Here is a 25,856-nt window from a genome sequence, read left to right on the forward strand (position 1 = left end):
CGAAATCAACAAACTCTTGGCGCCCTCAAACCTAGGCCCCTAGTGGTCGGGACGCGAGCCTGTCCTTGGACTGTGGCCGGGGCCTTCAGATCCGTAGGGAAACCCCCTGCACGTCTTGTGGGTGGGAGGGGAGGGCCGCGGGTACGGAGGGAAGGTGGCCCCGCGCGCGTAGCCGCTTCCTCCACGCCTCGCCCCGCCCCGCTCTGCCGGACAGAGTCCTCCGCACCCCATAGGCAGAGGCAACCCTCCCCGCCTCCCCGCCTGCTCGGCTCGCCCCGCCTCGGCTCACTTTAAAAGTTTCCTCGGGCCGGGACGCGCGTAGAGAGCCCTGGCCATCTACGTCGGGATGCTGTGCCTCGGGAGGCTGTGTGCCGGGACCCCAGGGGTGCTGGGGGCCCGCACCGTCCTGGCCCGGGGTTGGCAGGAAGCGAGATTGCAGGGCGTCCGCCCCTTCAGGTAGGCTGCCCGGGGAAGAGGCGAACGACCCAGACCTACCCACGTCTCCAGGGGAGTCTGGGGGAGGGAGGGGTCCTGCAGAGCTTGCCTAGGGGCCGATCCTACTCTGGCTGGCAGGCCGGAGGCTGCCGCACCTCTGGATAGCACGCGCTGGGGAGCAGATACTCCGCACCCAGCGCCTAGGCAACAGGAAATACTGGCCTGGCTCGTGCAGACTGGGGCTGCAGCTGGTGGCTGGCAGTGACCCTGCACTGACTCTGCGTTCAGATCCAGGACTCCTAGTCCTTGCCATTCATGAGCACACAGAGGACCGGGAATGTAGGCCTTTGGCGGTCTAGCCCAAGAAAGAGGGCAGGGGTAAGACTTTAGCTTCAGAACACTGTCTCTGAGCTGGACTCCCTTCAGGGATGCACTCACGTATCTTCGGCCTGTCTTGCAAGGCCGCTAAACGTAGCGGTCTCCCCTCTCCTCATTACATGCTGACGAACTCTTGCTTTCGAACCTTGGTACCTGCTGGGTCTATTTTCTTCTGTCCTCAGTGCAAAAAGTGGGATGGGGCCTGGCAGGTGCCCTTTCCCAGTAACTTTGCTGGCTCCTAGCAGTGCCAAGATTGCAAATGTGAATATGTGCTAGTTGCTTAAACAGCTGGGCTCCCACTGATGTTATCTGTGATGGTTATCTTCAGCAGTCAGAGGGGGTAAGTCTGGGCACCACTGAACGTGCCCTGCCACCCAGATGGGCCAGGAATTAAGTGGGGAGGAGAACAAAGGGGCTTCTCCTCTGGAGAGAACTGTTTAGTTAACAAAAATAGGATGGGGTGGGGGGTGGAATTGGAGGAAACTGCAAATTCCTCTTTTGGCTAAACTCCAAGATCACAACGTTTTGCAGTGTTTTGAACTTGCTAGTTCCCAAAAACTAGAATGCATGCAATGCTTTAAGATGGCTATGCCTGGTTTTCTGAGAAAACCTGGTGGTGGCTCAAGGCTGATCAGTAGATGGGACTGTGCCTCCCTAGGCAAGTTCTGCAGTGGCTAACCTGGGCCTCCAAGCCCCACCTCTAGACTCCTCAGTGAGGGCCCTATTACAATGTGAGGACCCTTAGGAAAGTTACTCCTTTTTTTTTTTTTTTTTTTTTAGATTTTATTTATTTACTTGACACAGAGAGATTGAGAGAGCACAGGCAGGGGGAACAGCAGAGAGAGGGGGAGAAGCAGATTCCCCACTGAGCAAGGAGCCCAAAGACACGGGGCTTGATCCCAGGACCCGGAAATCATGACCTGAGCCGAAGGCTGTTGCTTAACCAACTGTGCCACCCAGGCGCCCCAGCGAAGTTACTCCTAAAAGCATCCATGTTTCATGATGCTAAATCAGGCCACTTCTGATCACATAGTAACATTCCTGACCTTTGACATCTTTGTGTGTAAACAGCAGGACCCGGTATAGGCCTACATACAATCTCAGGTTATGGGCACCAGGTCTCAGAGAAATTCTGCCTCTGTAACCAGAAGGAGATCTATCTATCCAAAGAGAAGATTTCCTGAGCATTTGGCCTAATTCCTTCCCCATCCTTTCATTCCCTTGTGCTTGAACCCTTTTCTATTTGGCCTGATTTCACTCCTTTCCCCTTCAGAAACCCTCAAGAGTCTTAAGCATTCAACAGACATTCCTGAGCACCTATGTCATGTCAATTACCTGGTGGGTGCTATGGATATAGAAGCTGAAGAACCCAGTCTTCCAGAGACTTGAAGTCCCAGTGGGGGAAAAGAGAAGTCACATGATCACTACTCCTGTTCCAAGCGTAATGATATGGAAAGCTCTTGGACTTCTATTTTCTGCTTCTTCTGATCTAGTTACACATAAAGCCTGCTTCTCTGCCCTGTAGTGCCTCCCCTACCCCCCTGCAGGCCTATTACATATTAGATCCCTAGTTTTGCCTGTTAGGAAAGAATAAGAACTTTGAAGCCAGACTACTTTGGGGTAATTTATAGCCTTGGATTCTCCACCTACTGACCTTGTGACCTGGAGGGCATTACCTAACTCCTGAACCTGGTGAGTTTGTCATTAATGCTACCTACTTGCTGGATTGACAGTCTTGGCTCTGTTCAGCCTTTCCTTTGGGGTCGGTCTGGTCCCTGAGACCTTCAAATGGTGTGTGGGTAGGAATTCCAACTGATTTAAAAGTAGAAGAGGAGTGCCTGGGTGGCTCGGTCAGTTAAGCATATGACTCTTTATTTCAGTTCAGGTCATGATCTCTGGGTCCTGGGAGGGAGCCCCACACCACAAGCCTCCACTTTGGGCTTCATGCTAAGCAAGGAGTCTGCTTGAGGATTCTCTGCCTGTCTCCCTGCTCAGGTATATGTGTGCATGTGCATGCGTGTGAGCTCTCTATCTCTCAAATAAGTAAACAAACAAACAAATAAAAAGGAGAGACTCCTTGTCAGTGGTTTCCTTCTTGTTCCCGGTTCTTCCTTTTATCCAGTTGCCAAGATGGTAGCCTCTGCCCAGCCCCAAGTCCAGATCTGGGATCTGCCAGACATTTCCCTCTCCATCAAAGTTGGGGTTATTTAAAGCCTTTTTCCCCAGAAGGAAAGAAGAGGCTCTCTTATTGTTCACCAGATCTCCTGAACCACCAGCTCCTTCCCCTTGTCAACACATCCCCTTCCCCAAGGAAGATGGATGGGCTAGTCTGGGGCTTCAGGGAGCCTTGGACGGAAGATTCCTTGATGAACTTGAAGTGAGCCAGATTCCTCCAGACCACTGAAGCTGGCCTGGGGCTGCCTCACAGTTGCATCTTGGGTGTTGGGACCACTCAGAGCAGAGAAGGACAGAACATTGGCTTAAGCCTTCAGAATTAGGAATGATATTCAGAACTGGAGCTCCAGTGACTCCATGCTGATAGTAGGGCAAAGGGGTAATTGAACTTCATGGACAACCCTCTAGGTGAATGGCTATAATTAGGTGGGACGAGTATCAGAAACTATAAAATATTGTCCCTATATGAGGGGATTGCATTAAGCCAAGAAGTGTTTTTGTTGGAAACCATAGTAATTAGAAAAAATAGACTCTTCCAATAATTCCCCAAAGATGATTAACAAGCCATCTGGTAATAATATCCCTACACACATTACACTGGGGATCCTCCAGTCTAAATGTAACAATGGAAAATAAACTACAAACTTGGATATTGTAACCAGTGAATGGTAAGCATCAGTTTTGGTTACCCTTTCTGCTTGCTGACTTCATGCAATAGATGTGCGGTCTCCTTTGGAGGCTAGAGAGGGAGTGTAAAAATGAATGGCCTTGTTTTTACTGAGTTCTTTGCCTAAAACAGATCCACAGAGGAAGATTATAGACTCTCTCATACAAGGCAGAAAAGGTGCTGCAGTCCCTTGGAGGATGGCAATCAAAGCAGGGAAGAATCTAATTAGTGGGAATGGGACTGGGAAAGACTTTCTGATGAGGCTGGAGTTTGAAACTGATCCTATGAAGCCCATATCCTTGCATAAAACTGCCTGTACTTGAACTCTTATGAATCCTGGGTATCAAGCCCTCCCAGCCTCCCCCACATTTAATTTATTTGATCAATAGGCCGAAACTTTGAAGCCAAGCAGATTGGGTTCAAGTGAACCATTTTAGCTGGTAGCTTTGGGGATAAATTGAACCTGGCCTTAATCCTATTTTTGAGAGTTTAATAAGGTGATGTTAAGAAAGTTTTTAACTCGGGCAGTCCCAGTGGCTTAGTGGTTTAGCACCGCCTTCAGCCCAGGGCCTGATCCTTGAGGCCTGGGATCAAGTCCTGTGTAGGGCTCCCTGCATGGAGCCTGCTTCTCCCTCTCCCTCTGCCTGTGTCTCTGCCTCTCTCTCTCTCTCTCTCTCTCTCTCTCTTTCTCTGTGCCTCTCATGAATAAATAAATAAAAATCTTTAAAAAAAAACTTAAAAAAAGAAAAAGAAAATTTTTAATTCAACAGCCTGATACTAAAGAGATCTTCAACTCATTGCAGTGATGAGCTATTATTATACAGGTAGTGCTTGGTAACAATGGGTTTGTGCATTCCTGCAATGACTTTAAGGTCCACAGTTTAGTAACTTTGTATGGAGAGTAGGTGGGAGACAGTTCTGGCAGGGCAATTGCCTATACCTAGCTGGGCTGCTCCAGGTATGTAACATGCCTGTGCTCACAATTTTTGTTTGTTTGTTTGTTTGTTTATCATATGTTGAGCAAACCAAGGTACAGGGCATGATTTCATCTCTTGAATAGGCCTTGCTAGGGGAGTGTCCTTATACATGACAGGTACCCCATAATTCTGCCCAATAAGATTTCTTGCTTCAGACATAAGCAAGCTGTGTTTCTAGCTTACAAATCCTGTCTTGTGAAACCTTGTTGGTGTGTATGTGTTTCTCACTGTGGGAATCAGATGACAAGAGAGTGAATCCCAGCCCTACCACTTCCCATTCATAAGGCTTCAGGCAAGTCACTCAATCTCTCTGCCCCTTGGCTTGTTTGCAAAATAGGCCACTTGGATAAGAAGCACTCTCCATTTCTGCAGACATTCTGTGATTCCTAAGGAGGCTGGGCTTTGAGCCTGATCTCCTAATTCAAGAGTGCTGTGATTGAAGTATGAAGCCTTCAGACTCACAGGAAGTCTCACTTGTGCTAGTACCATTACAAACTCCTCCAAACCGCCTGACACCTTGTAATTCTCTCTCATCCTCCAAGTGAACAGAAACATTGAGGGTTTTGTCTCTAGAAAGCTAAGGTCATAAGCTAACCTCATAGGTAACTTTGTGATCCCGTCAAGGAGCAAATGTTCTGAATCAGCTCATACAAGCTATTTTCTTGAACAATAGCTGTATGTTGTCACTGGTATAAATGTATCAACTATCTAGGCAGGTACATAAAAATTTCAACTTTATTTCGGGACAAAACAGCTGTTACAGGTTCAAAGTTTTCCCCTCCTACCCTAGCATTGGCCGTCTCTACTCTCAAATATCAAGTGTCACTCCCAGATCAACCAATAGCCTAAGTCTTTGTACAAATTACAGAGAGGAGCGGACACAGCCCCACCATGCATGGATCCATGAGTGGTCCAGTGGGCTGGAAGAATGGAGTGTTGGATAGTTATCCTCTGAATCTTGGTGTACAAGGGGGACGGAAGAGGAGAAACTGCCTCTCCTCCACCACAAACTAGAAGATGCACTGGCACATTTCACTACAACTGTGTCTCCTACAAGAGGGAATGTGTTCACTGTGGAAGGAGGCTTGCCTGTGAGTATAGCACATGAACTTCAGAGAGAGATCAGGGCTCTTTCTCATTGCATAAATGTTGGTCGTAACCCAGCCTCTCACTTGATAGAACCATTGAGTCTCCCTCTCTCTATGGTGCATCATTTGAATGTTTGCATTCAAATGGTGCATCATATGAACTCCCAAGAAGGGCACCAAGAAGGAGTTCATCAACCCTCTTGTATTTTCCTTCTTTTTTTAAAGATTTTATTTATTTATTCATGAAAGACACAGAGAAAGAGAGAGAGAGAGAGAGAGGCAGAGACACAGGCAGAGGGAGAAGCAGGCTCCCTGTGGGGAGCCCAATGTGGCATTCTATCCTCGGACTCTGGGATCATGCCCTGAGCTGAAGGCAGATGCTCAACCGCTGAGCCACCCAGGCATCCCTTATATTTTCCTTCTTAAATATTTCATATGGAAAAAAATTAACCACAACCACAGGATAAAATAATGAACCCCTAGGTATCTACCACTCCAAATTAACATATAGCCATACTTGTTACAGAAAATTATAAGTAAGAGAAATAAAACAATAGGGATCAAGTTCAAGTCCCTTTTATAGCCATCCTACAGTCCGACTGTCACTGAGAGCCAATGTCATAAATTGAATGCATGTCGTGTCTAAGTGGGTTTTTTGCTTTTAAGCTGAAGGCAGATGCTCAATCGCTGAGCCACCCAGTGTCCCTCAATAGTACATTTTAGAGACCTATTTACACTGACACTATAGATCTATATTCTTTTTCCACCATATAACTATGTTTCTAGCAATGCAATTGCTGTGTTAAAGGGTTGCCATTTCCAGTTTTTTTTGGAAATTATCTGGAGAGAATGTGGCACGGTGACCACCAGTAGTCACCGAAAGTCTTGTGTCCCCACATCCTCGCAAATGCTCAGTGTTGCCGAGTGAACATTAAAACATTTCCTCCTCTGATAGAGGCCAAAGCATACCTCACTGTGGGCTGAATGAACATTTCCCTGATTAACAGTGAGACTGGGCTCTTTTGCAATGTCTTCTGTGAATTTTCTGTTCATACTTCTTGGCCCATTTATTATGTTAGATCACTTGTCCTTATGGATTTGTGAATTTGTTTGCTTTAAATCTGAGCTAATTTTCTGTTCATACTTCTTGGCCCATTTATTATGTTAGATCACTTGTCCTTATGGATTTGTGAGTTTGTTTGCTTTAAATCTGAGCTAATGAATCCTTGGTCTCTAACATACAAAATGAAAGTTGTAAACCCAGACAGCTGCTTGTCATTTAGCTTTGTTGATGATTTATGTCTTTCTTAGGGACCAGGGACCAGCCTGGCATCAAATGCCTGTGGGGGGGGGGGGTGGTAGGGGGGAAGGGCAGAGGCCAGTCCATGACTTGGAACAAAAACAGGCTATTGCTTTCAATTTCATTTCTAAAGCTTTCTTGCTGTCATTTCTTGCTGCCATGGCACCTTGCCCAGGAGAGCAGGGGTCTGCCTCAGCTTGGGGGGTGTCCCTGCAGTTCCCTGGAGCCCTCATATCTTGTTATACTCCCTGCTTGGTGGCTTCTGAAAGAATTAAGAGTTTTGCCCAGGGTAACCTGGCTAATTCCTGCCCCCAGCAAGGACAGGATCCAGCTTCAAGCCTCTTGCTCACCTCCTTCCAGAAGGTAATGAATGAGTAATAGGAGGCAAAAGGGTTTCTTTCCCAAGTGGACTCTGCAGACCTGTTTACTCATATGCCCCAATTGTACCTGCCTCCACAAACTCCTCTAGGACCCAGCTCTGACCCTGTCAGGACTGTGTGATCCTGGGTGCCCATGGTAGCCTCTAGCCCTGACTGTAGTCACCAGCCCTGGAATGTCTAGAAGGCCATGGGAATTCCCCAAACCAGCCAGCAGGGCCAACACTGGAGCAGAAGGCTTTTCAGCTTGGTATCATCAAGAAACTGCCTCTACAGTTATGGGGCAAAGCCACTGTGGTTGGCGCCAGGAAGAGGGAGCTGGAACATGAGAACAGGTTGGTAAGATCAGAAGCAGTGAAGGTGAATCAGTTGCCACAAATAAATCACAGAAAAGGATCAGTGTGTGCTGGAGGTCTGGGAGGTGGGGGCCAAGTGGGGATACTTCTCCATGTACCTGTGGCACTCAGAGGGCCACAGGTTTGCTGCTTCTGACCCCATAGGTCCCTCAGGGAAGGCTGTTTAAAAATACACACAGATAGGGGTTCAGGGTTTTCCACCCACCAGATTTGGAACCATGAGAAAATAAACCTCTTGCTTCTTCATTCATAAAAAAAAAAAAATAATCCTTGTAAATGTGCTCCAAGACTGATAGTCATCTAACACACATGTGGAAGCCGTCTTTGAGCAATAGGGCTTTACAGAGATTCACTTTGTATTGTATGGAGGCCTTGGAAGTCCTGGATTTGAATACCAGCTTGGCCATTTATTGGTATTTCTTTGAGTTTCATTCCCATGTGAAAGTGAGTATGTACTTTGGTCAGGGAGTGCCTCTGAAGATCACAAGAGATCATACGTGTGGAGAGTGTAGAAGAGAACCTGCGTGAGGATACATCAGTAAATGTCAGTTCACGTTGTCCTGAAATGTGCTTTTTACCTAAAATGTATCAGACATTTTCCATAGAGGTAAATATAGAGAGTATCTTCATTTTTAAAAATTTTTAATGGCATAGGGTTCCTTTGTACAGATGCCCTGTACTTTATCTAATCCCTTGCTTCTAGAAATAAAGTATTTTTCTCAATTCTTTACTAAGCAGCAATTAATGTCTTTATTCATACCTTTAGACATTCGTTCGTTTTTTTGTTGCTTGTTTTTTAGGATGGAATGGCTGGCCAAAGGATATGCACATTCAAATGTTAATAGATATTACTAAGTCAGAAGGGATCCAGATTTGGGGGTTCTGAAGCTTGTATAATTTGGGGTGCCATCTTTATTTAAAAAAGCCCACAAGATTACAAAAGCCAAATTTAATGCAAATTAGATATTAATATGCGAAAAGAATTTGCATGTACGAATTGCTGGGTCCTTGAAGATTCAGATCTTTTTCTTATGAGATTTCTTTAGGCAGTTTGCCAGAAATGCTGACACAGAAATGCCTCTTGATTTGCAATCAGCTTCCCTCTTTAACTCCCAGGAAGCCCCAGCTCTAGGGAGCGGCGAGGGATCCTGTAATATAAGCAATATTATGGGTTTTATCCTTACTACCCTTTAAAAACCTTGTGCCAATTTACACTCGGGCCCATTTCTTCACATCCTTGCCAACATTCTGTATTATCAATCATTCTTGCTTTCATGTTGAGACTAATAATCATGTTATTAATCTTCTCTAGTTAGGGAGCTTTATTTAGGCAATATTGAGGGTAGCGTTATAATCCATGGGCTCTCTGCTGAGTACCCCCTGGTCTTTATCCTGGGATAAGCTCCCGTACTGGCTGCACAGAGCTGAGGATTCCACAAATTGGCTCCTGTGGCAGGGATGAACTGCTTTCCAGAATTGCCTCAGAGTATTCTTTGAAAACAATACCTGTCATGGAATTTTGAAATTAGACTCTTCTAGAAAGACAGCAATCTTTGGTTTGGGCAGATAACTGATTTGTTATATTTTGTCCTGTAATGACTTCGTTTATTACAGAATCAGACAGACTGAAAAAAATATATATATATATGATTTTTGAAATAACAGCTCTTGGGGCCCGGTGGTATAATAATCCAGATGAATGACCAGAATGATTGAATTTGGAATACCAGCTGCTTACTTTTCAGAGGTCCTTCTTTCACTAGGTCCTTCTTCCATATCCATCCTTTCTCTTTCTGTAAATACACACACATGCCACACACACACCACACACACCATGCCACACCCACACACTACACACACATGCAACATACCATACACACACCGCACAATGCAACACATACACATACACTACACCACACATACACAAACACCAACATGCACATGCCAACCACACCACACATACCATACCACTTATACCCCCCACCCCCACACCATACACATATACCACATGCATATATCACACATACCACACACCAGACACACACAGCAGCACATATGCACCACACACACGCCACACACACATACATGCCACATCACACCATACATACCACACCACTCACACCACACAATGCGCCACACACCACATGCCACACACACACCATACACCACACACACCACATATCAGTCACATACACATCCCAAACACCAGACATATACATCCAGACACATTCCAGGCATACACATACACCATACACCACACACTAGACACACACACGCACACACACACACACACACTCCATAGTTTTTTGCCACCACTTGCAGACATTATAATATCAGTGTTTTCCAGCTCTGCTGATCTCTTGGAAAACAAATGCCTCATGGTTGTTTTGCTCTGATTTGTGACACAGACATCTTTTCCTAGATCGTCCTTTGTCCTTGAGTTTGTGGCCGATTTGTGTTTCATGCATCGATGCCACTTGATTTATTTCTGTGGAAATGCTCTTTGTGATTGAATGATGAGGCATTTTAATCAACTTGTATTGCAGCATCTTGGATAATTTGCTTAACCTCTCCCTCCTCCTATAAAACAGGGACAGAACAACTCAAGACAATTTCCTTGAGAAAACCAGCAAGACAGCCTTGCAAGGCGAGGTACTTGATGTTCTCCTTCTACCTTCAGGTCGCATACCCTGCAGGAGATATACCGTTACTGCCCTTTGCCACTTCTGGTGCTCATCTTTTTCATAAATCAGAATCACCCCCACTCCTAACTCATCATTAAAGACATTCCTGGAAATTACATTGTAAGGCAGATGGTTATCCGGTGGTTCTGGTTTCCTGCTAGAGCATTAGTATTCCAGTTGGGGGCTGCCTACTGGATCACAGCCTTGCACCCAGGAAGCCATGTGTGTCATGCAATGTGTCATGAGCTGCTCTGTGCTCCTGAACCTGGGGAACATCCATCCATGTATGAAACAGGTTGGTTGGGCCAATAGTCACAGTGGGACCATGAATTGTACAGAGGACACATACACTGCTTTACCATCTGCTGGAGTTCTCAGGAAGAAAAATCCTGCTACATTCAAAAAGGAGATTCTTTCTTTGAGTAATTTCTGGGACAGGGATCTCAAACAGATGTTGTCTGGTTGACTTACCCAGCATTAGTTATTAATGTATGGATGGATTTTGCACAGAAATGGCACATGCTGCTTTTATTTTTGTGACAAAATGGTAAAAGATGCCACAATCTGTCACTAAATTTAGTTTATAAATTATGAGTATAGCAACACTAGCTTAATCCCTAGGAGAGTTTTCTTTTAAATTTTGCATTGAAGCATACCATAGGTTCAGAAAAGGACACATAGTTTAAGTGCTTTGTTGAATTTTTGATGAACTGTACACACCCATATAACTAGCACCCATTTGGCTACTCTCCTGATTTCCAACAGCATAGATTAGTTTTGCCTGTTTTGTACATAGAAATGAAACCAGACAGTATATACCTTTTCCTTTTTTGGCTTCTTTAATTTTTTTATGAGTTTCACTCATATTGTTGGGTATAATCATGATTTATTTGCTGTCATTACTATATAACATTGAAAATAACGTATCACCATGTATTTATCCATTCTACTGTTGAGGGGTTGAGTAGTTTCCATATTGAAGACAACACAAAAATCCTCATACCTGTCTTTTGGTGAGCACATGCATGAATTCTGTTGGATATAAACTTAGGAGTGAAATTATTCATTTTTTAACTGTACAATTAGTTTTTAGTACAGTCATAGATATGTGCAACCATCACCATGGTCAATTTTAGAACATTTTCCTCACCTCAAGGAGAAACCCCACCCCCCTTAGTTATCACCTCTGTATCTTTCCCTCCCCTCAGCCCTAAGCAACCATGTAATCTACTTTCTAAATCTATAGATTTGCTTATTCTCAATATTTTATGTGCATGGAATTATACCATATGTGTCTTTCTGTGTCTAGTTTCTTTAGCTTATAATATTTTCTTTTTTTTAAAGATTTTATTTATTTATTCATGAGAGATGCAGAGAAAGAGAGAGAGGCAGAGGTAGAGGGAGAAGCAGGCTCCATGCAGGGAGCCTGACATGGGACTCGATCCCAGGTCTCTAGGATCAGGCCCTGGGCTGAAGGCGGCACTAAACCACTGAACCACCGGGCTGCCCATTATTTTCAAGGTTCATCCATGTTATAGTGGATGTCAATACTTCATTCCCTTTTTATGGCCAAATAATATTCCATTGTATGGATATTCCACATTTTGTTTACCCATTCATTAATTGCTGGAACTTATAGGTTGTTTTCATCTTTGGCTATTGTAAATAGTACTGCTATGAACATTTATGTACAAGTCTGCATTGGAGCACCTGTTTTCAATTCTTTTGGGTAGATACCTAGGAGCAGAATTGCTGGGTCATTGGTAACCTCTATGTTTAACTTTTTGGGGAAGCACCAAACTGGTTTCTACATTGGCTGCACCATTTTACATTCCCACCAGCAATGCACAAGGGTTCCAGTTTCTCCACACGCTCACCAGCACTTGTTATTTTGGGTTTTTTGATTTGAGCCTTCTGAGTGAGTATGTATAATGTAGTAGCTCACTGTGGCTTTCATTTGCATTTCCTGTGCTTGTTGACCACATATCTTCTTTGGAAAAAAGTCTATTCAAGTGCTTCACTCATTTTTTAATTGGATTGTTACGTGCAATATTTATAATTCACTCATCTGGTTATTCCACTGAGCACCTCTTATGTTCTAGGCTCCGTGAAGCACTGGAGATAAAACCATGAACACATTAGCTGCCAACAATAAAAGGTCAAGAGAATTCTTTTTTTTTTTTTTTTTAAGGTCAAGAGAATTCTTAAAAAAAAAAAAAAGGGAGGGGCAAGGATGACTGGGTGGCTCAGCCAGTTAAGTGTCTGCCTTCAGCTCAGGTCATAATCTCAGGGATGGAACCCTGTGTTGTCTGGCTCCCTGCTCAGCAGGGAGTCTACTTCTCCCTCTCCCTCTGCTCCTCCTCCCTCGTACATGTGCTCTCTCTCTCTAATAAATAAAATCTTAAAAAAAAAATCTTGTTTCCTGACAATAGAAGTGGGCCTGAATTCTCAAATGCCAACTCTCTGAGAGCACCTTGAGGTGGGGCTTTGTCTCCATTTCATCATGGCTCCCACCTGGCTGACTTAAGCACTTTAGGATGCCCAACCCATGTAGCTGAAGGCATCACTAAATGTTTACAATAGTCTCTCCTTATTCACAGGGGATACGTTCCAAGACCGCCAGTGGAAGCCTAAGACCACAACCAGTACCGAAGCCTATATATGCAAAGCTTTTTCCTATCCATATATACCTATGATAAAGTTTAATTTATAAAGTAGGCACATAAAAGATTAATGACAACAGTTATAAAATAGGACAACTATAATAATATACTATAATAAAAATTACATAATGTGCTCTCTCTCTCTCTTAAAATATTGTATGCTCCTATACTCACCCTTCTTGTAATGACATGAGAAAATAAAATGCCTTCATGATGAGAGGAAGCAAGGTAAATGACATAAGCATGTGACACTGTGTTAGGCTACTAGTGACTTTTTTAAAAAATATTTTATTTATTTATTTGACAGAGGGAGAGAGAGAGAGAGAGAAAGAGCATAAGCAGGGACAGGGGGAGTGGGAGAGGGAGAAATGGGCTTCCCACTGAGCAGAGAGCCTGATGTGGGGCTGGATCCCAAGACCCTGAGATCATGACCTGAGCTGAAGGCAGGCATTCAACTGACTGAGCCACCCAGGCACCCCATGACCTTCTGACTATATGTCAGAAGGAGGATCCTCTGCTTAGCCACAGGTAACTGCATATGAGGGGGGTACTTTTGGACTTTACTTCTTTGAGTTGGGAGCCATAGGGACTGCTGGTTCTCCCTCTCCTGCTCCTTAAGCTTCCCACTCAAATTAAAAAATAATAATAAGGGGTGCCCGAGTGGCTCAGTGGTTGAGCATCTGCCTTTGGCTCAGGGTGTGATCCCAGTCCGGGGATGGAGTCCCACAGTGGGCTCCCCGCAGGGAGCCTGCTTCTCCCTCTGCCTGTGTCTCTGCCTCTCTCTATGTCTTTCATGAATAAATAAATAAAATTTAAAAATAAAAATAAAAAAATAATAATAACAAAGCCAGAACTTTTCCTCAAAGCAAATCTCTGTTGTCTTTTTCAGGATTAGGTGGAATGTATGCCACTTGGTTTAGTTACAGAAAAAGAAATGGCTGCCTCTTTCTGCCCAAGGCCTTTGGGGTGTGTTCAAGGAAGGAGGAAAGTAGAATCAATTGTTTGCCCTTGGGGTTTGGAACCAATGGGTGGTTCTTTCGTTTATGAACAAAGTGCATTCATCCACATTTCTAGGTCCCTTAAAGTCCTTTGGAGGAGCCGCCTCTTTCTACCTCAGTCCAGCCCTGCCCCAATTCTGATTAAGCTCAACCAGCAAACAGTTGTGGAAGAAATAAAATGGAGATTAGATAGTCTGGAGGATACATCCAAAGCCTAAAGAACAGAATTGGCTACCCACTTCTCCCTGATTTGTGGGGGTTGGGGGATGGCGGATGGTCATAGCTCTCCTTTGGGGCAGTTGTGTTGAGGCCTCCACTTCAGGTCCAACTACTACCAGCCGAGTGGGCCACTTGGCCTCTTTGTATTCTTGTTTCTTTACCCAGAGCATGGCAGTTCATGCTTCCTATCTGGACTTTTTAGGATTAACTTAGTGTATGTCACAGAAACCCACTCTCACCAAGGCTTCAAGTGGTGGCGGCATGGTATGGTATGCCCCGCTGTCAAACTCCAGCCCAAGATGAGAGCTACAGTCTCTTCCTATAGCAGATGACATTCCACCCAGTGGAAAGGACCAAGAGATGATGCCCCTTCCTTTAAGGGAAGTGCACATAGTACCTCTCCCTGGCCAGACCACCTGCAAGGGAAGCTTGGGAATGTGGTCTGGATTCCATGTGTTCATGGTCAGCTTAACACCCCGAGTGAGGGTGGTTTATTAAGGACAAGGGCCTCCTGGGGACCTCTGTCGCAGCACCTATCAGAGCTGCCATGAAGATAAGGAATGTAAATGTAACACATGTGACAACTGAAATGGATTTTGTTTGTCTTTTGTTTTGTTTTGTTTTGGTATCTGTTTGTTTGCTGCACATAAATCAACCTGTTGATTTTCCAACTAGAATTTCCAGGAGGTGACTATCTGGTCTGAAATCCATGGCGAATGAGTAGAAGCACGGGTTCCAAACTAAACAGGACTCCTGGTCACTGTGAGAGTAAGAAGAAGTGTGTTGTCAGGCTCTGTTGACCACAAAACCATGAAAGTGTCTGAGATTTGCCCTTTGCTCCCTCCTGATTCTGCCCTGGGCTCCACGCTGATCGTGGAGCCTATTTTTTTAAAAAAAGAAAAGAAGAAAGAAAAGGTTAACCAGGCCATTTAGGTAATATCCCTTTCACTTGAGAATAACCAGTGATCCAGTCCTAAAACTATTCATATATGGGTGGGAAAGCTGAGGTCTAGAAAGGCAAAATCCTGTGTCTTTACTTGGATTCCCCCGAGAATGAGGACTACAGGTGGTTTGTAATGCTAGGAAGCAGGAGTGAGGAGAAAGAGCCTGGAAGAGAAGCTGGTATAGGGTGTGATATTGAAGTCACAGCCAAGGCAACCCCCAGGACCTCTGAGAAGGTCCAGATGCCTCCCAGATCTGTCCAGCTGCAGAAGGGGAGAATTGAAGCCCCCATGCGGATAGAATCTCCAGGGAACTGTCCCAGTAGCGGAAACCAGAGGTGCTCCATGGAGGTGACCTGGGACACCAGAGGTGTCTGCGGCAGTTGCCTACCCAGCCAGCAGCATACCTAGGATGAGATCTCAGACACCTCCTCCTCAGACCCTGTCCCTGATCCCAGCCTGGTGCTCACCTGCTCCCTACAGAGCTGTAGCGGGTGATTTCATGTGTGACTCCACATCCTCTCCCTGGTCCAAAGCAGCCACCAGTCCGGGCGGCCTCCCCATCTGCCTGCCTTGTGACCAGCCCTCCTGCAAGATGGCAGCAGGCTCCTTTCCCATTTATGGGGCCACCCAGTTTTGCTCCCCTCTGCCCTGCATACCTTGTTCTTCCCAGAAATTTTTCCCCCACAAGACCTAAGCAGTCAGTCAACAGAAGATACACATGGTCTTTCTAGCATAGTAGCTGCAGCAGTGAATGGTCAGAATTGGCTTTCAGGCCCCACACTACACCCTCTCTGATGAGAACAGGGTCTCAGACCTGTTGCACTGAACCTTGTGCCCTGCCCCCCACCCCTGTGAGGCCTCAGCGGGAGCCCAGCCCCTGTCACCCAGAGGAACAAGAGAGTGCATGTAGGCCTAAGTCCACCATGTGATAGTTCTACTTCTGGAGGACTATTTGTTTTTGTTTTTAAAATAATAGATTTTTGTTTGTTTGTTTGTTTTAGTACAGTTTTAGAGTGACATAAGAGCTGAACCTTTCTATTGGGTCCTGATTCCTGCAGATGGGGCAGGGTCAGGCAGTTTCTGAGGTAGTCCATCCCATGTTGTGAGCAACCTGCCTCCCAGCCAGGTGTGCCAACACTTGGTGCCAGAGAGGCCTGGTCTGGCCTAATGGAGTCCATTGCCTGTCTCCCCACAGTTCTGGAGAAGTGGATCACACTGTCCTCCTGCCCACTGGAGGCCTCAGCTACATCCAGGGCCCCACCAGACATAGCCTTATCCACAAGACTGTAGGGCAGTGCCTGGAAGCAACAGCGCAGAGGATGCCTGACATAGAGGCCTTGGTCATCCCCCACGAAAACATCAGGGTGACCTTTGCCCAGCTCCAAGAGGAGGTGAGCCCTGCTCTTAAACCTTCAAAGTGGGCAAGTGCTACCCCCCCAGCCTGTGCAGGCTTGGGGGAGCTGCAGGAGCCGTACCTGCTGTGGAACAGGGGGATGGGACTGCCTGAGGACCCCAAGGGATGGCAGGAGAATGGGACAGGGCAGAGACAAAAGGGGCCTGATGCCACCTGCATGGATCCCGCCTGGGATACTTAGCCCTGGGCCCACTGAGGCCTGGGAATTGACCTGTTCCATGTTCCCAGGGTGTTCTGATATGAACCCCTGGGCGAAGGGCTGAGGTGGGAGTCACAGGCCCCTTTCTGCTTACCCACATCTCACCCCTGTGCTCTGTCTGTTTACACCAGGTGGACAAGGCTGCTTCTGGGCTCCTGAGTATCGGTCTCTGCAAGGGCGACCGGCTGGGCGTGTGGGGACCCAACTCCTATGCGTGGGTGCTCCTACAGCTGGCTACCGCTCGGGCGGGCATCATTCTGGTAAGCAGGGGCTTGCCTGACACAGCTGGGTAGGTAGGGAGTCCACAATTCACGGGGGAGTCCCCAGCTCCTTGGCCTCCAAACCATCAGTACCCAGCTGGTTTCACACAGGATGGTGCTTTCTCGTGAAGCCTACCAAGGAGGCCCAGAAGTATAGGACACTGCCTCTGATGACATGGTGTTTCTGTGCCTCCTAAGAATGGAGAGGCAGCGAGAGGGAAGGGGTCTAGCCGAGACACTGATCAACACACCCTCACTGTCTCCACTAGGTGTCTGTGAACCCAGCCTATCAGGCTATGGAGCTAGAGTATGCTCTCAAGAAGGTAGGACCCCCTCCTAGGGAAGGGCCCTGGCCGGCACAGCCAGAGAGTTGATGGGAGGGAGGTTGGGGAGGGCATGCACAAGTGGGTGACACCCAGTGTCTGTCCTTCCTTGGGTCTGTATGGGTGGGAGGGGAGGGTGATTGGTCAGACACAAGGCTGGTGTGTGTATTGAGGTGGTACACGTGTCTTTGAGGGTGGTAGTGCATGTGTGAGGTGGTGTGTATGTGTGAGAGAGCAACTGTTAGTGATGACTACCCTGGAACTGCTGCCTGGGCTTCCTGCTAACTGTTTTGGGTGTGGGGGGGCTCCACCTCCACAGGTAGGTTGCAAAGCTCTCGCTTTCCCCAAGCAATTCAAGACTCAGCAATACTATAACATCTTGAAGCAGATCTGTCCAGAGGTGGAGAAGGCCCAGCCAGGGTCCTTGAAGAGTCAGAGGTGAGGGTGTCCCATATCGGAAAGGGTGCTTTGTGTGGCCCCTGGGATCCCCCTGTCTCCAAGCCCAGGGATGAGGCTCCTATCAGCCTGGGCCCTGACTCTCACGACCCTCCCTAAACCCAGGCTCCCAGAACTGACCACACTCATCTCGGTGGACGACCCTTTGCCGGGGACCCTGCTCCTGGATGAGGTGGTGGAAACTGGAAGCAAAGAGCAGCATCTGGCCCAGCTCCGGTACACCCAGCAGTTCCTGTCCTGCCATGATCCCATCAACATCCAATTTACCTCGGTAGGGCAGAGGTCTCCAGGCTCCACACGCAGGCTAGCATGCTAGCCCCTCCTCACCCCTATGACCCTTCCACAAGAACGAGGAGATGACCGAGGAAGTCTGGAGTGCAGACACTCTTCTGGGGCCAGCCCTAGCTATCCTCTCTGCCCTGGAAAACATTGGCCACTGGTGTCCTTGTCCCACACACACCACCCTCTTCCCTGGGTCCTGTAATCCTCAGCTCAGGGGCAGATGCGCTGGGCCACCAAAGACCAGAGCTGATAGATCCACCTCCTTATTTAGCGGATGAGGAAACTGAGGCCCAGAGTGGGAATCTGCTGGTGGGCCACAGAGTTCTCTGAGCCATATTTATGAGGGGCATAAGGACAGAGACCTTTTCTGCCACCTTTCTGGATCCTAATACCCGGCACGTGGTAAATGTTTGTGAACACAGACTCGGAATGAATGGACCTGAGGCAGTAGTCTTAGTCTCCTGCTGCCCAGTTCCAGGGCTCTCCCATACAGTGTCCCAGAGTGGGAAGCAGATGGGGAACAGGAGGCCAAGCATCACCTGCTTGTCTTCTCAGGGGACGACAGGCAATCCTAAGGGGGCCACCCTCTCCCACTACAACATTGTCAACAACTCCAACCTGATAGGGGATCGTCTGAAGATGCACCTGAAGGTGAGGGCGGCTAGCCCAGGCCCTGCTGGGGATGGGGAAACCGTGCAGGCTAGGGCCACTGGCTCCTGGGGCTTCTGGCTCCAGGACAGAACCAGCTTCCTGCCTCCATCTCCAGCCGCCAGAGGAGAAACGGATGATCCTGCCCAGCCCCTTGTACCACTGCCTGGGTTCTGTAGGGGGCACAATGGTGAGCGTGATGTATGGTACCACCTTAATCCTCTCTTCTCCGACCTTTAATGGCAAGAAAGCACTGGAGGCCATCAGCAAAGAGAGGTGAGCATCAGTGGGCAGCCCCCTGGGGGCTGATGAGCCCCTGATACTTTTCAGAGCCTCCCCCACCTTTAGCCCAGAGAAATGGAGACCAGGGGTAGAGGGGGACGCCCAGGGGAAGACCAGTCCCTGCCTCCAAAAAGCTCATCCTTCCTGTTTCCCACATGGGGGGTCTTGGCCCTTACTGCAGTTTCAGGGTGGGACAGGTGAGAACAGGGAGTTCCCTTCCCCTTCCGAGCCTGATTTTGAGATTCCTCCCCCACCTTACACAGAGGCTCCTTCCTGTATGGCACCCCCACAATGTTCGTGGACATTCTGAACCAGCCAGACTTCTCCAGTTATGACATCTCGACCATTCGTGGAGGTGGGATAGGGCCAAGGGTGGCCAGGCCAGGAGTGGCCTGGTGAGCTGAACATGTGCCCAATCTTTTATTTAGGGGCAGTAAGATCCACAGAGGAGTGGGTGGGAGGGAGGCAGATCCTCAGTGTCCCTGGGCACTAGCCCAAGGCTAGCTGCCAGCTATAGCAACAAGGCCAGGGTCAGGGGTGAGAGGGAAATGTTCTTCCCTAGAAGGAGCTATAGGTGAATGGGGATCCGCTGGGCCTGGGAAGCTGGGAGCTGTGTCAGTCCTCTCTCTGATTCAGGTGTGATTGCTGGGTCCCCTGCACCCCCAGAGCTGATCCGAACCATCACTGACAAGCTAAACATGAAGGATCTGGTGGTGAGTGGAAGGAAGCCGGGCTGGGGCCATGGGCAGGGGGCAGGCCAGGCCGGGGTGAGAACAGACTGGTGGGTGTGCGATGAGCTCAGGCCGGAGATCTCCACAGAAGACCCTCTCGGCTGGCCCTCGTTCCAGAAAGCAGATGTGAGAAAATGCAGTCTGCCCCCCCCCCCCATTAGCAGCTTGGTGAGCCATAGAAATAGGTGACAGGAGAGTAAATATTACACATACATACATTTATATTTATGAAAAATTGGGAAAGAAGTGCAGCACAGTAGGGTATGCGGCAAAGCACCAGTGTCCTGCTAGAGTGTCCTGGCAGGCGGCGGGAGGGGAGGAGGGCTGTCAGACTTGGGGTATGGGCTCAAGACCCTTTCTGGAAGCAAGGGGTGGGGCAAGGATCTGATGTTTGTTTCCAAATGGCAAGGTCTGGGGAGCAGAGGAAAGGAGGATTATGGAAGGGTGGCCATCCTGATGGCTACCCTGTTCTGGTTCTGAAGGACTTGAGGTCTTGGCAACAGCTTCTCTGAGAGGAGCCGTGGCGGTGGGGCCAGGGGTGATGGAGCTCTCACCATCAGGTGGAGCTGGGTCTGTGCCAGAGTACCTGTGTCCCCCTGCCAGGACATGTCTAGAAGTGGACAGCTCTGTGCGCCAGCAGAGGCTGTGAGGAGAAGGTGGGGGTCAGAGGTGGGAAGGTCAGTAGTTTCTCCGGCGGAAGGCAGAGGCCGGTCACCAGGACCAGCTGGGTCAGGACCTGTGGAGAGGCAAGGTTCGGTGTCAGGATTCCAACGACCCAGACGAGGCTTGCAGAGAAGGATGGGAGTCCCCAGCAGTGTCCATTAACACTTTAAAGGGGAGCCCTGGCCCTCCCTGGCCCTCCCTGTGCAGATGGAGGATCTGTATGCCTGTCTGTGGGGATATGGTATCCCAGGACACCCTCCTCCCTTGCTAGAATCTCCAGAGAGGGGAGTGGGGGACCCGCCCCCCACCTGTTTAGTGGCGGCCGGCTTTCTTGGACCTCTTGGTGGGGAACTTGCAGCTGCGAAAGGCATCTGTGTCCCGGATATGCTGGCCTTTGAACTTGGCAGGCGAGGCACAAGTGGCATCAGGGCGGGAAGTCTTGGCTTCCAGCCACCTAGAGAGAGAGAGTTGCTGGGCTTGGGGAAGAGGTGTGGGAGTGCTGGGGGAGGGGCAATCGAGCCAGGGGGGTCAGGATGGACTTAGCTCTAGGACAGCCTGGAACCGTCATCTTCACATCACAACCCCCTAGAGTCCCACCCCTATTAGGTAGCAGATCTAGGACTTATGCCCCTGCTGTGTTAGTGCAGGGCCGGTGCATCTCCACTCCATCACATGAGAGTGGGTTCTGGAAGTGTGGGGGTGCTCTCACCTCCGAAGACCCCGGAGCTGGCAGGTGCACTTCCAGGGGTTGTTGGTGAGGGTAAGGGTCTCTAGGCTGTCAAAGGGGAAGTTGGAAGGCAGCTGGTTCAGGCGGTTGTTCTCCAGATGGACATGTTTCAGTGTGGTCACGCCCAGGAAGGCACCGTCCGAGAACTGGAGAGTGAGGGGGACAGGAGTGAGTGCCCAGCCTCTCCCAGCTCTGTGGCCCCGGAGGGCAGGGTCCTTCCCTGGATAGAAGCAGCGGCTCCTCAAGGAGACTGAGTTCTCTCTGGTGATCTGATCTGTACATCCACATATTGAGATAGGTGGTGTCATTTCCAAAATGCAGATGTGAGGGGCAGTCAAGTCTCTTGCCCAGGGTCACACTAGCAAGTAAACAGTAGCGGCAGGACCACACCCAGCTCCTCTTCCCCCTGGCAGTGCACTCCCTGCACAAACCCTGGGACCAGGGAGGCAGCCAGAATTTGGTTCCAGCGGCCCAAGTTGGCACACCATGAAGCTGGTCAGTGTTTGGTGGGATGGGCAATGGGCCCAGGCTCCCCGAAGCCCCAGGGTCCTAGGACTTCCCCTAGCTCTGTCCTCACTGCTCCCTCTCTTACTGCTTGCCAGCGGCTATTTGTGGAGCCTCCTTAGTGGAACCTTTGGCCAGGCTGGATGGCTCCAGAGGAAACATTCTATTGGTGCCCACATCTTGGCCCAGTCATCACAGTGCTGCCTGGCCTCCCCGGCCCCAGATCAGTCCCTGCTGCCTCCTCTGCTCCCTACTAAAAGGCCACTCTGGCACTGGTGGGCCACAGGGACCTCTGGCTTTATCTCTAGAGGGACCAGAGCTGAAGAAGGGTGGGCTCCATCCCCCCAGACAAAGGTTGGCTGCCATCCAGGCATGATTCTGCCCTCAACTCTGTGCCCATGGATCAAGGAGGGGTGTGAAGTTCCCTGGAACCAGACTGTTCTGATGATGGTCTTCTACACCTTGCCCTGGTCCCCGCCCAAACCTCCTGGCCAAAGCCCCAGTACCAGAGTGATTTTCCAGTTCCGAGAAGGGATCCTGCCCCAACCCAAGGCAGCGCCACTGGGTATCCTATAGGGCAGAAAGGACTAAGCAGGGATGCAGCCAGGTGACGGGTCTGGTCGACCAAGGTGGGCAAAGGGCAGTAAGTGGTCTGGGGGATAGTGAGGCACAGCCAGTCTTCCCTGCAGGGAAGACACCTGGAGTCTTGTGCCAAATGTTGACGATGGTATATGGCTCTCGTCTTTGGCCCTTCATAGAGCCCATGGGTGTCTTCCCTGCAACCCGGGGAACGCCCTGGTTCCCGAGCCCCACTCAGTTGAAATGGCCCAGGGAATGCAGTGGGGTGTGTACGTGGGTGAACTAGGGGAAAGGGAGAACATTCACCAGGACCTCCAGGGGACATGGAGGAGGTCTTCCTCCTCAGCTGTTTGCTTTCCCCTCACCCCCCAGTCCCCCACCCCACCTCAGCACACATGTACACCCCCCACCAAGAACAGGGTCTCTTTGTGGGCCTGATTTGCACAGCTCCTCAGGAAAGCTTCTCAATAAACAAACCTTCCTTTATGGGGTGGTAAGTTTACTGGAGACAGGAAAAAAACAGCAGAGGAGGGATGGAAGGTCCAACAGGAAGAGGTGGCTCCTGCCCACAGCAGGGGGTTTGGGAGCAGTGGACATGCCTCCTAGGGGCCATTGGCGGGGCCAGGGCAGCCCCAGCTCCGTCTATAAGTAGGAATCTGAGGACGGCAGTGGCTGAGACTAGGGACGAGGGCTGCAGGGCGGGATTTAGGGTGGGGATGAGGCAAGATGAGGGACAGAGTTGTCAGAGCTCTTTACCTTAGAGATAGCCAGAGAGACAGAAGCAATTTTAGAGGTGAAGGGATGGTGCCCAGCCTCGGCCCCGGATCCCCGGTCCTCTAGGCAGAAAAGGAGCCAGGACAGAGCTCTGCAGCCAGCAGCTCACCTTCTCCAGGTTGGTGTTGTCCAGCCAGAGGGTCTCCAGGTATCTGCCGAAAGACTGGAAGGCGTTGTCGGGAATGCTTTTCAGGGGGTTGTGGGACAACTTCAGCTCTTCCACCACCCGCAGCTTGCTTAGAGCAGCTGTGGGGTAGCTGGACAGCTGGTTCCTGTCCAGGTAGAACTTGGCCAGGTTCTCTACGTCGTCCAGAGCGCCAGGCTGCAGTGAAGTGAGCGCATTTTCCGACAGGTAGAGCCAGCGCAGGTCCTTGGCGCCCTGGAAGGCACCAGCGCGCAGTTCCCGAATCTTGTTGTTGTTGAGCTGCAGGATGAAGAGGTTGACGAGCGGGGAGAGCAGCCCCCGGGGCAGCTCAGTCACCTTGTTGTGGTCCAGGTAGAGGTAGGTGAGCTCGGTCAGGTCATCGAAGGCGCCGGCGCGCAGCACGCGGATGTCGTTGTGGGACAGATACAGGTAGATGAGCTGCTTGAGGCCGCGGAAGGCGCCCGCAGCCACCTCGCGGATCTGGCAGTGCTGCAGATGCAGCGACACGAGGTTGGGCATGGCGCGAAACGAGTTGGCAGCCAGCACCGGGAAGTTGTTGCGCTGCAGGTTGAGCAGCTTGGTCTTCTCTGACACCTTGGGGATCTTCTGCAGCCCCACCTTGTCGCAGATGACGTGCTGCAGGTCGCCGTGGCAGTGGCAGTTCTGGGGGCACGCGGCCAGTGCCGGCAGCAGGCCGGCCAGGAGGCCGAGGACGAGCAAGAGCATCGGACGGGCCATGGCCGGGACGCCTGAGGCCGGGGCCGGGGTGGGGGGCGGCAGCGGCGGCGGGGCGCGGGCAGCGTCGAGTCCTCGGCACTCGGGTCTCCCGCCCTATTTATACGGCGGCCCTGACCGCAGCCGGCAGCCGGAGCCAGCTCCTACGTGGAGCATCCCGGCCACCGGGCTTAACTCCCTCCCGCCCGGAGATGCGCCCCCGCCCTCGACGGGGAGGGGCGGGGCCCTGCCCCCAGCTGGCGACCGTGCGGGGCTGGCGCCGACCCCCGAGCCCAGGCCCGCTCTCTCCCCGCGCTCCCATCCTGCCCCCGCGCGCCCCCAGCCCCCCAAAACCTCCTCTCCCCGTCCTTCGGGGACCGGGGGCTCGGGCGCGTCCAGGGCCCCGAGTTCACACCGGAGAGAGGAGGCGTCCCCGAGCTTGTTTGTTTGCTCAGGTTCGCGCCCCCATGCCCCCGCGCCCCCCTCCACACGCTCGGCGCGGCGCCCTGGCCCCGGGGAGGCAGGAAGCGGGGCCGGACAGCCGGACGCGAGTCTCGCCGCGGTCGGCCGGCCGGCGGCGCTTTAATGGCTCTCTTGTGCGGCGCGGGCGGAGCGCGAGAGGCGCGCTGGCGGCGGGCTCCCCCTTCCGGCCGGACAGCGGGCCAACCCCAAGGCCGTGGGCGCTCCTGCCCGCCCCCCCCCCCCCCCCCCCCGGGGCTGGTCTCGGCCCTCTCTCCCAGCGCAGGGCTTGAGTTCCGTCCGTCCCCTGCACTCCCGTCCCGTTCTTCCACGGCTGAAAGCTAACCAGAAATGTGGGAACGGGGAGGGGGGTGGGACGACCCACAGAATTCGCAGACACACCTGAAGACCGCAGGCATGGAGTGGGGACAACTGAACAGCAGTCTCACCGTTTCCCCCTTCCCACCTTCCCCCTCCTTAATCTCCCTAAAATATCTCCATCTCCTCACCCGCACCCCCAGTGGTCAGGACCTGCCCCTGAGGGGTCTCTCAGGGTGGTGGCCAGAGTGGCGCCAAGGTGTACTTGGCAGAGGCCACACCTGGGCAGTGGCCCCAGGACTCTGGGGGTGGGGGGGGCGGGGTCAGGTTCTGGCTACCAGGGACGAGCCAAGGCAGGCTGGGGTCCTGTGGGCAAGCCCTGCCCCAGCCGACCAGGTCTCTGTGTGTCCACTTGCCAGCCACCGTGTCCGGATTCCTGTGGAAGGGGAAGGGGAGGCAGGCAGGGTCTGAGCTCTGGGCTGCCAGGTCCGGGTTCTTGTCTGTGTTTGAGAGGGGGAGGGGCCAGACCCCAGCAGTGTGCCAGCTAACACAGAGGAAATTGGGGGTTGGGTTGGCAGGGGGTGGAGAATGGAAGATGGACAAAGGTCTGTTGTCTTTGCTGCTCAGGAGCCTAGAATACAGGGTAGCTAGCCCCTCTCCTAAGCCCCTTTCACCCGTTGCCTCTAGAGGGGGGTCACAGTTGGCTCAGAACATTCCCTGGTGGTATTTAGGCTCCTCTAAGGCTGGCTTCTGGTTTTCTGTTGCTCAGAATGTTCCAACCACTAGAAGTGTTGGTGGTGAGGGTGCCACTGGCTTTTAAATCCTTGCTTTGGCTATATTTTAATTCTGATGGAAGTAAATTTACAGGAAAAAGCTTGGGGATCACCCACCCCAAGGCCAGGCACTGACCCCAGGTTTCGGGTGGGTGGATGGGCAGGTTCTATCTGTGCAGTTCCCAGTTGGGCCGAGGCGGGCTGGCTTTCTAATCAAGTTTATGGGACCTTCAGTTTGGAAGGAAGGGGCAGGGGATGTTGTAGTCTGAAATCAGGAAGGGGGTGGTCAGACAGCCTGCGGATGAAGGAGAGAAGGCTGGGGTATTGGTAATGCAGGGAACGAC

The 25,856-nt window shown here is 50.5% G+C and overlaps 2 protein-coding genes across 2 annotated transcripts in view; one reads left to right on the top strand and one right to left on the bottom strand.

The window, feature by feature from the left end:
• The first annotated feature begins 299 nt into the window (after positions 1–299).
• Positions 300–25,856, top strand: part of ACSF2 (acyl-CoA synthetase family member 2) — a 29,199-nt gene continuing 3,642 nt past the window's right edge. The window contains exons 1-10 of the mRNA XM_055318386.1: positions 300–456; positions 16,457–16,652; positions 17,006–17,134; positions 17,404–17,457; positions 17,777–17,895; positions 18,019–18,184; positions 18,751–18,846; positions 18,962–19,119; positions 19,389–19,480; positions 19,762–19,838. Coding sequence (XP_055174361.1) covers positions 347–456; positions 16,457–16,652; positions 17,006–17,134; positions 17,404–17,457; positions 17,777–17,895; positions 18,019–18,184; positions 18,751–18,846; positions 18,962–19,119; positions 19,389–19,480; positions 19,762–19,838 — 1,197 coding nt within the window. The 5' untranslated portion in view covers positions 300–346. The remainder of the gene's footprint in view (positions 457–16,456; positions 16,653–17,005; positions 17,135–17,403; positions 17,458–17,776; positions 17,896–18,018; positions 18,185–18,750; positions 18,847–18,961; positions 19,120–19,388; positions 19,481–19,761; positions 19,839–25,856) is intronic.
• On the bottom strand, positions 20,054–24,569 carry CHAD (chondroadherin). The gene is made up of 4 exons (XM_055318396.1): positions 23,213–24,569; positions 21,229–21,392; positions 20,828–20,973; positions 20,054–20,592 (listed from the first exon to the last, which is right to left on the bottom strand). The coding sequence occupies exons 1-3, from the start codon at positions 23,984–23,986 to the stop codon at positions 20,832–20,834; spliced, it is 1,080 nt and encodes a 359-aa protein (XP_055174371.1). The 5' UTR covers positions 23,987–24,569; the 3' UTR covers positions 20,054–20,592; positions 20,828–20,831.

The sequence above is a fragment of the Nyctereutes procyonoides genome, unplaced genomic scaffold, assembly GCF_905146905.1.
Source record: "Nyctereutes procyonoides isolate TBG_1078 unplaced genomic scaffold, NYPRO_anot_genome, whole genome shotgun sequence".
NCBI classification, from domain to species: domain Eukaryota; kingdom Metazoa; phylum Chordata; class Mammalia; order Carnivora; family Canidae; genus Nyctereutes; species Nyctereutes procyonoides.

Coding starts and splice junctions, on each gene's coding strand:
- CHAD (XM_055318396.1), bottom strand. CDS start 23,986: ATGGCCCGTCCGATGCTCTTGCTCGTCCTCGGCCTCCTGGCCGGCCTG. Junction 21,393..23,212: donor ACAACACCAACCTGGAGAAG/GTGAGCTGCTGG, acceptor CTCACTCTCCAG/TTCTCGGACGGTGCCTTCCT. Junction 20,974..21,228: donor CAGCTCCGGGGTCTTCGGAG/GTGAGAGCACCC, acceptor CTCTCTCTCTAG/GTGGCTGGAAGCCAAGACTT.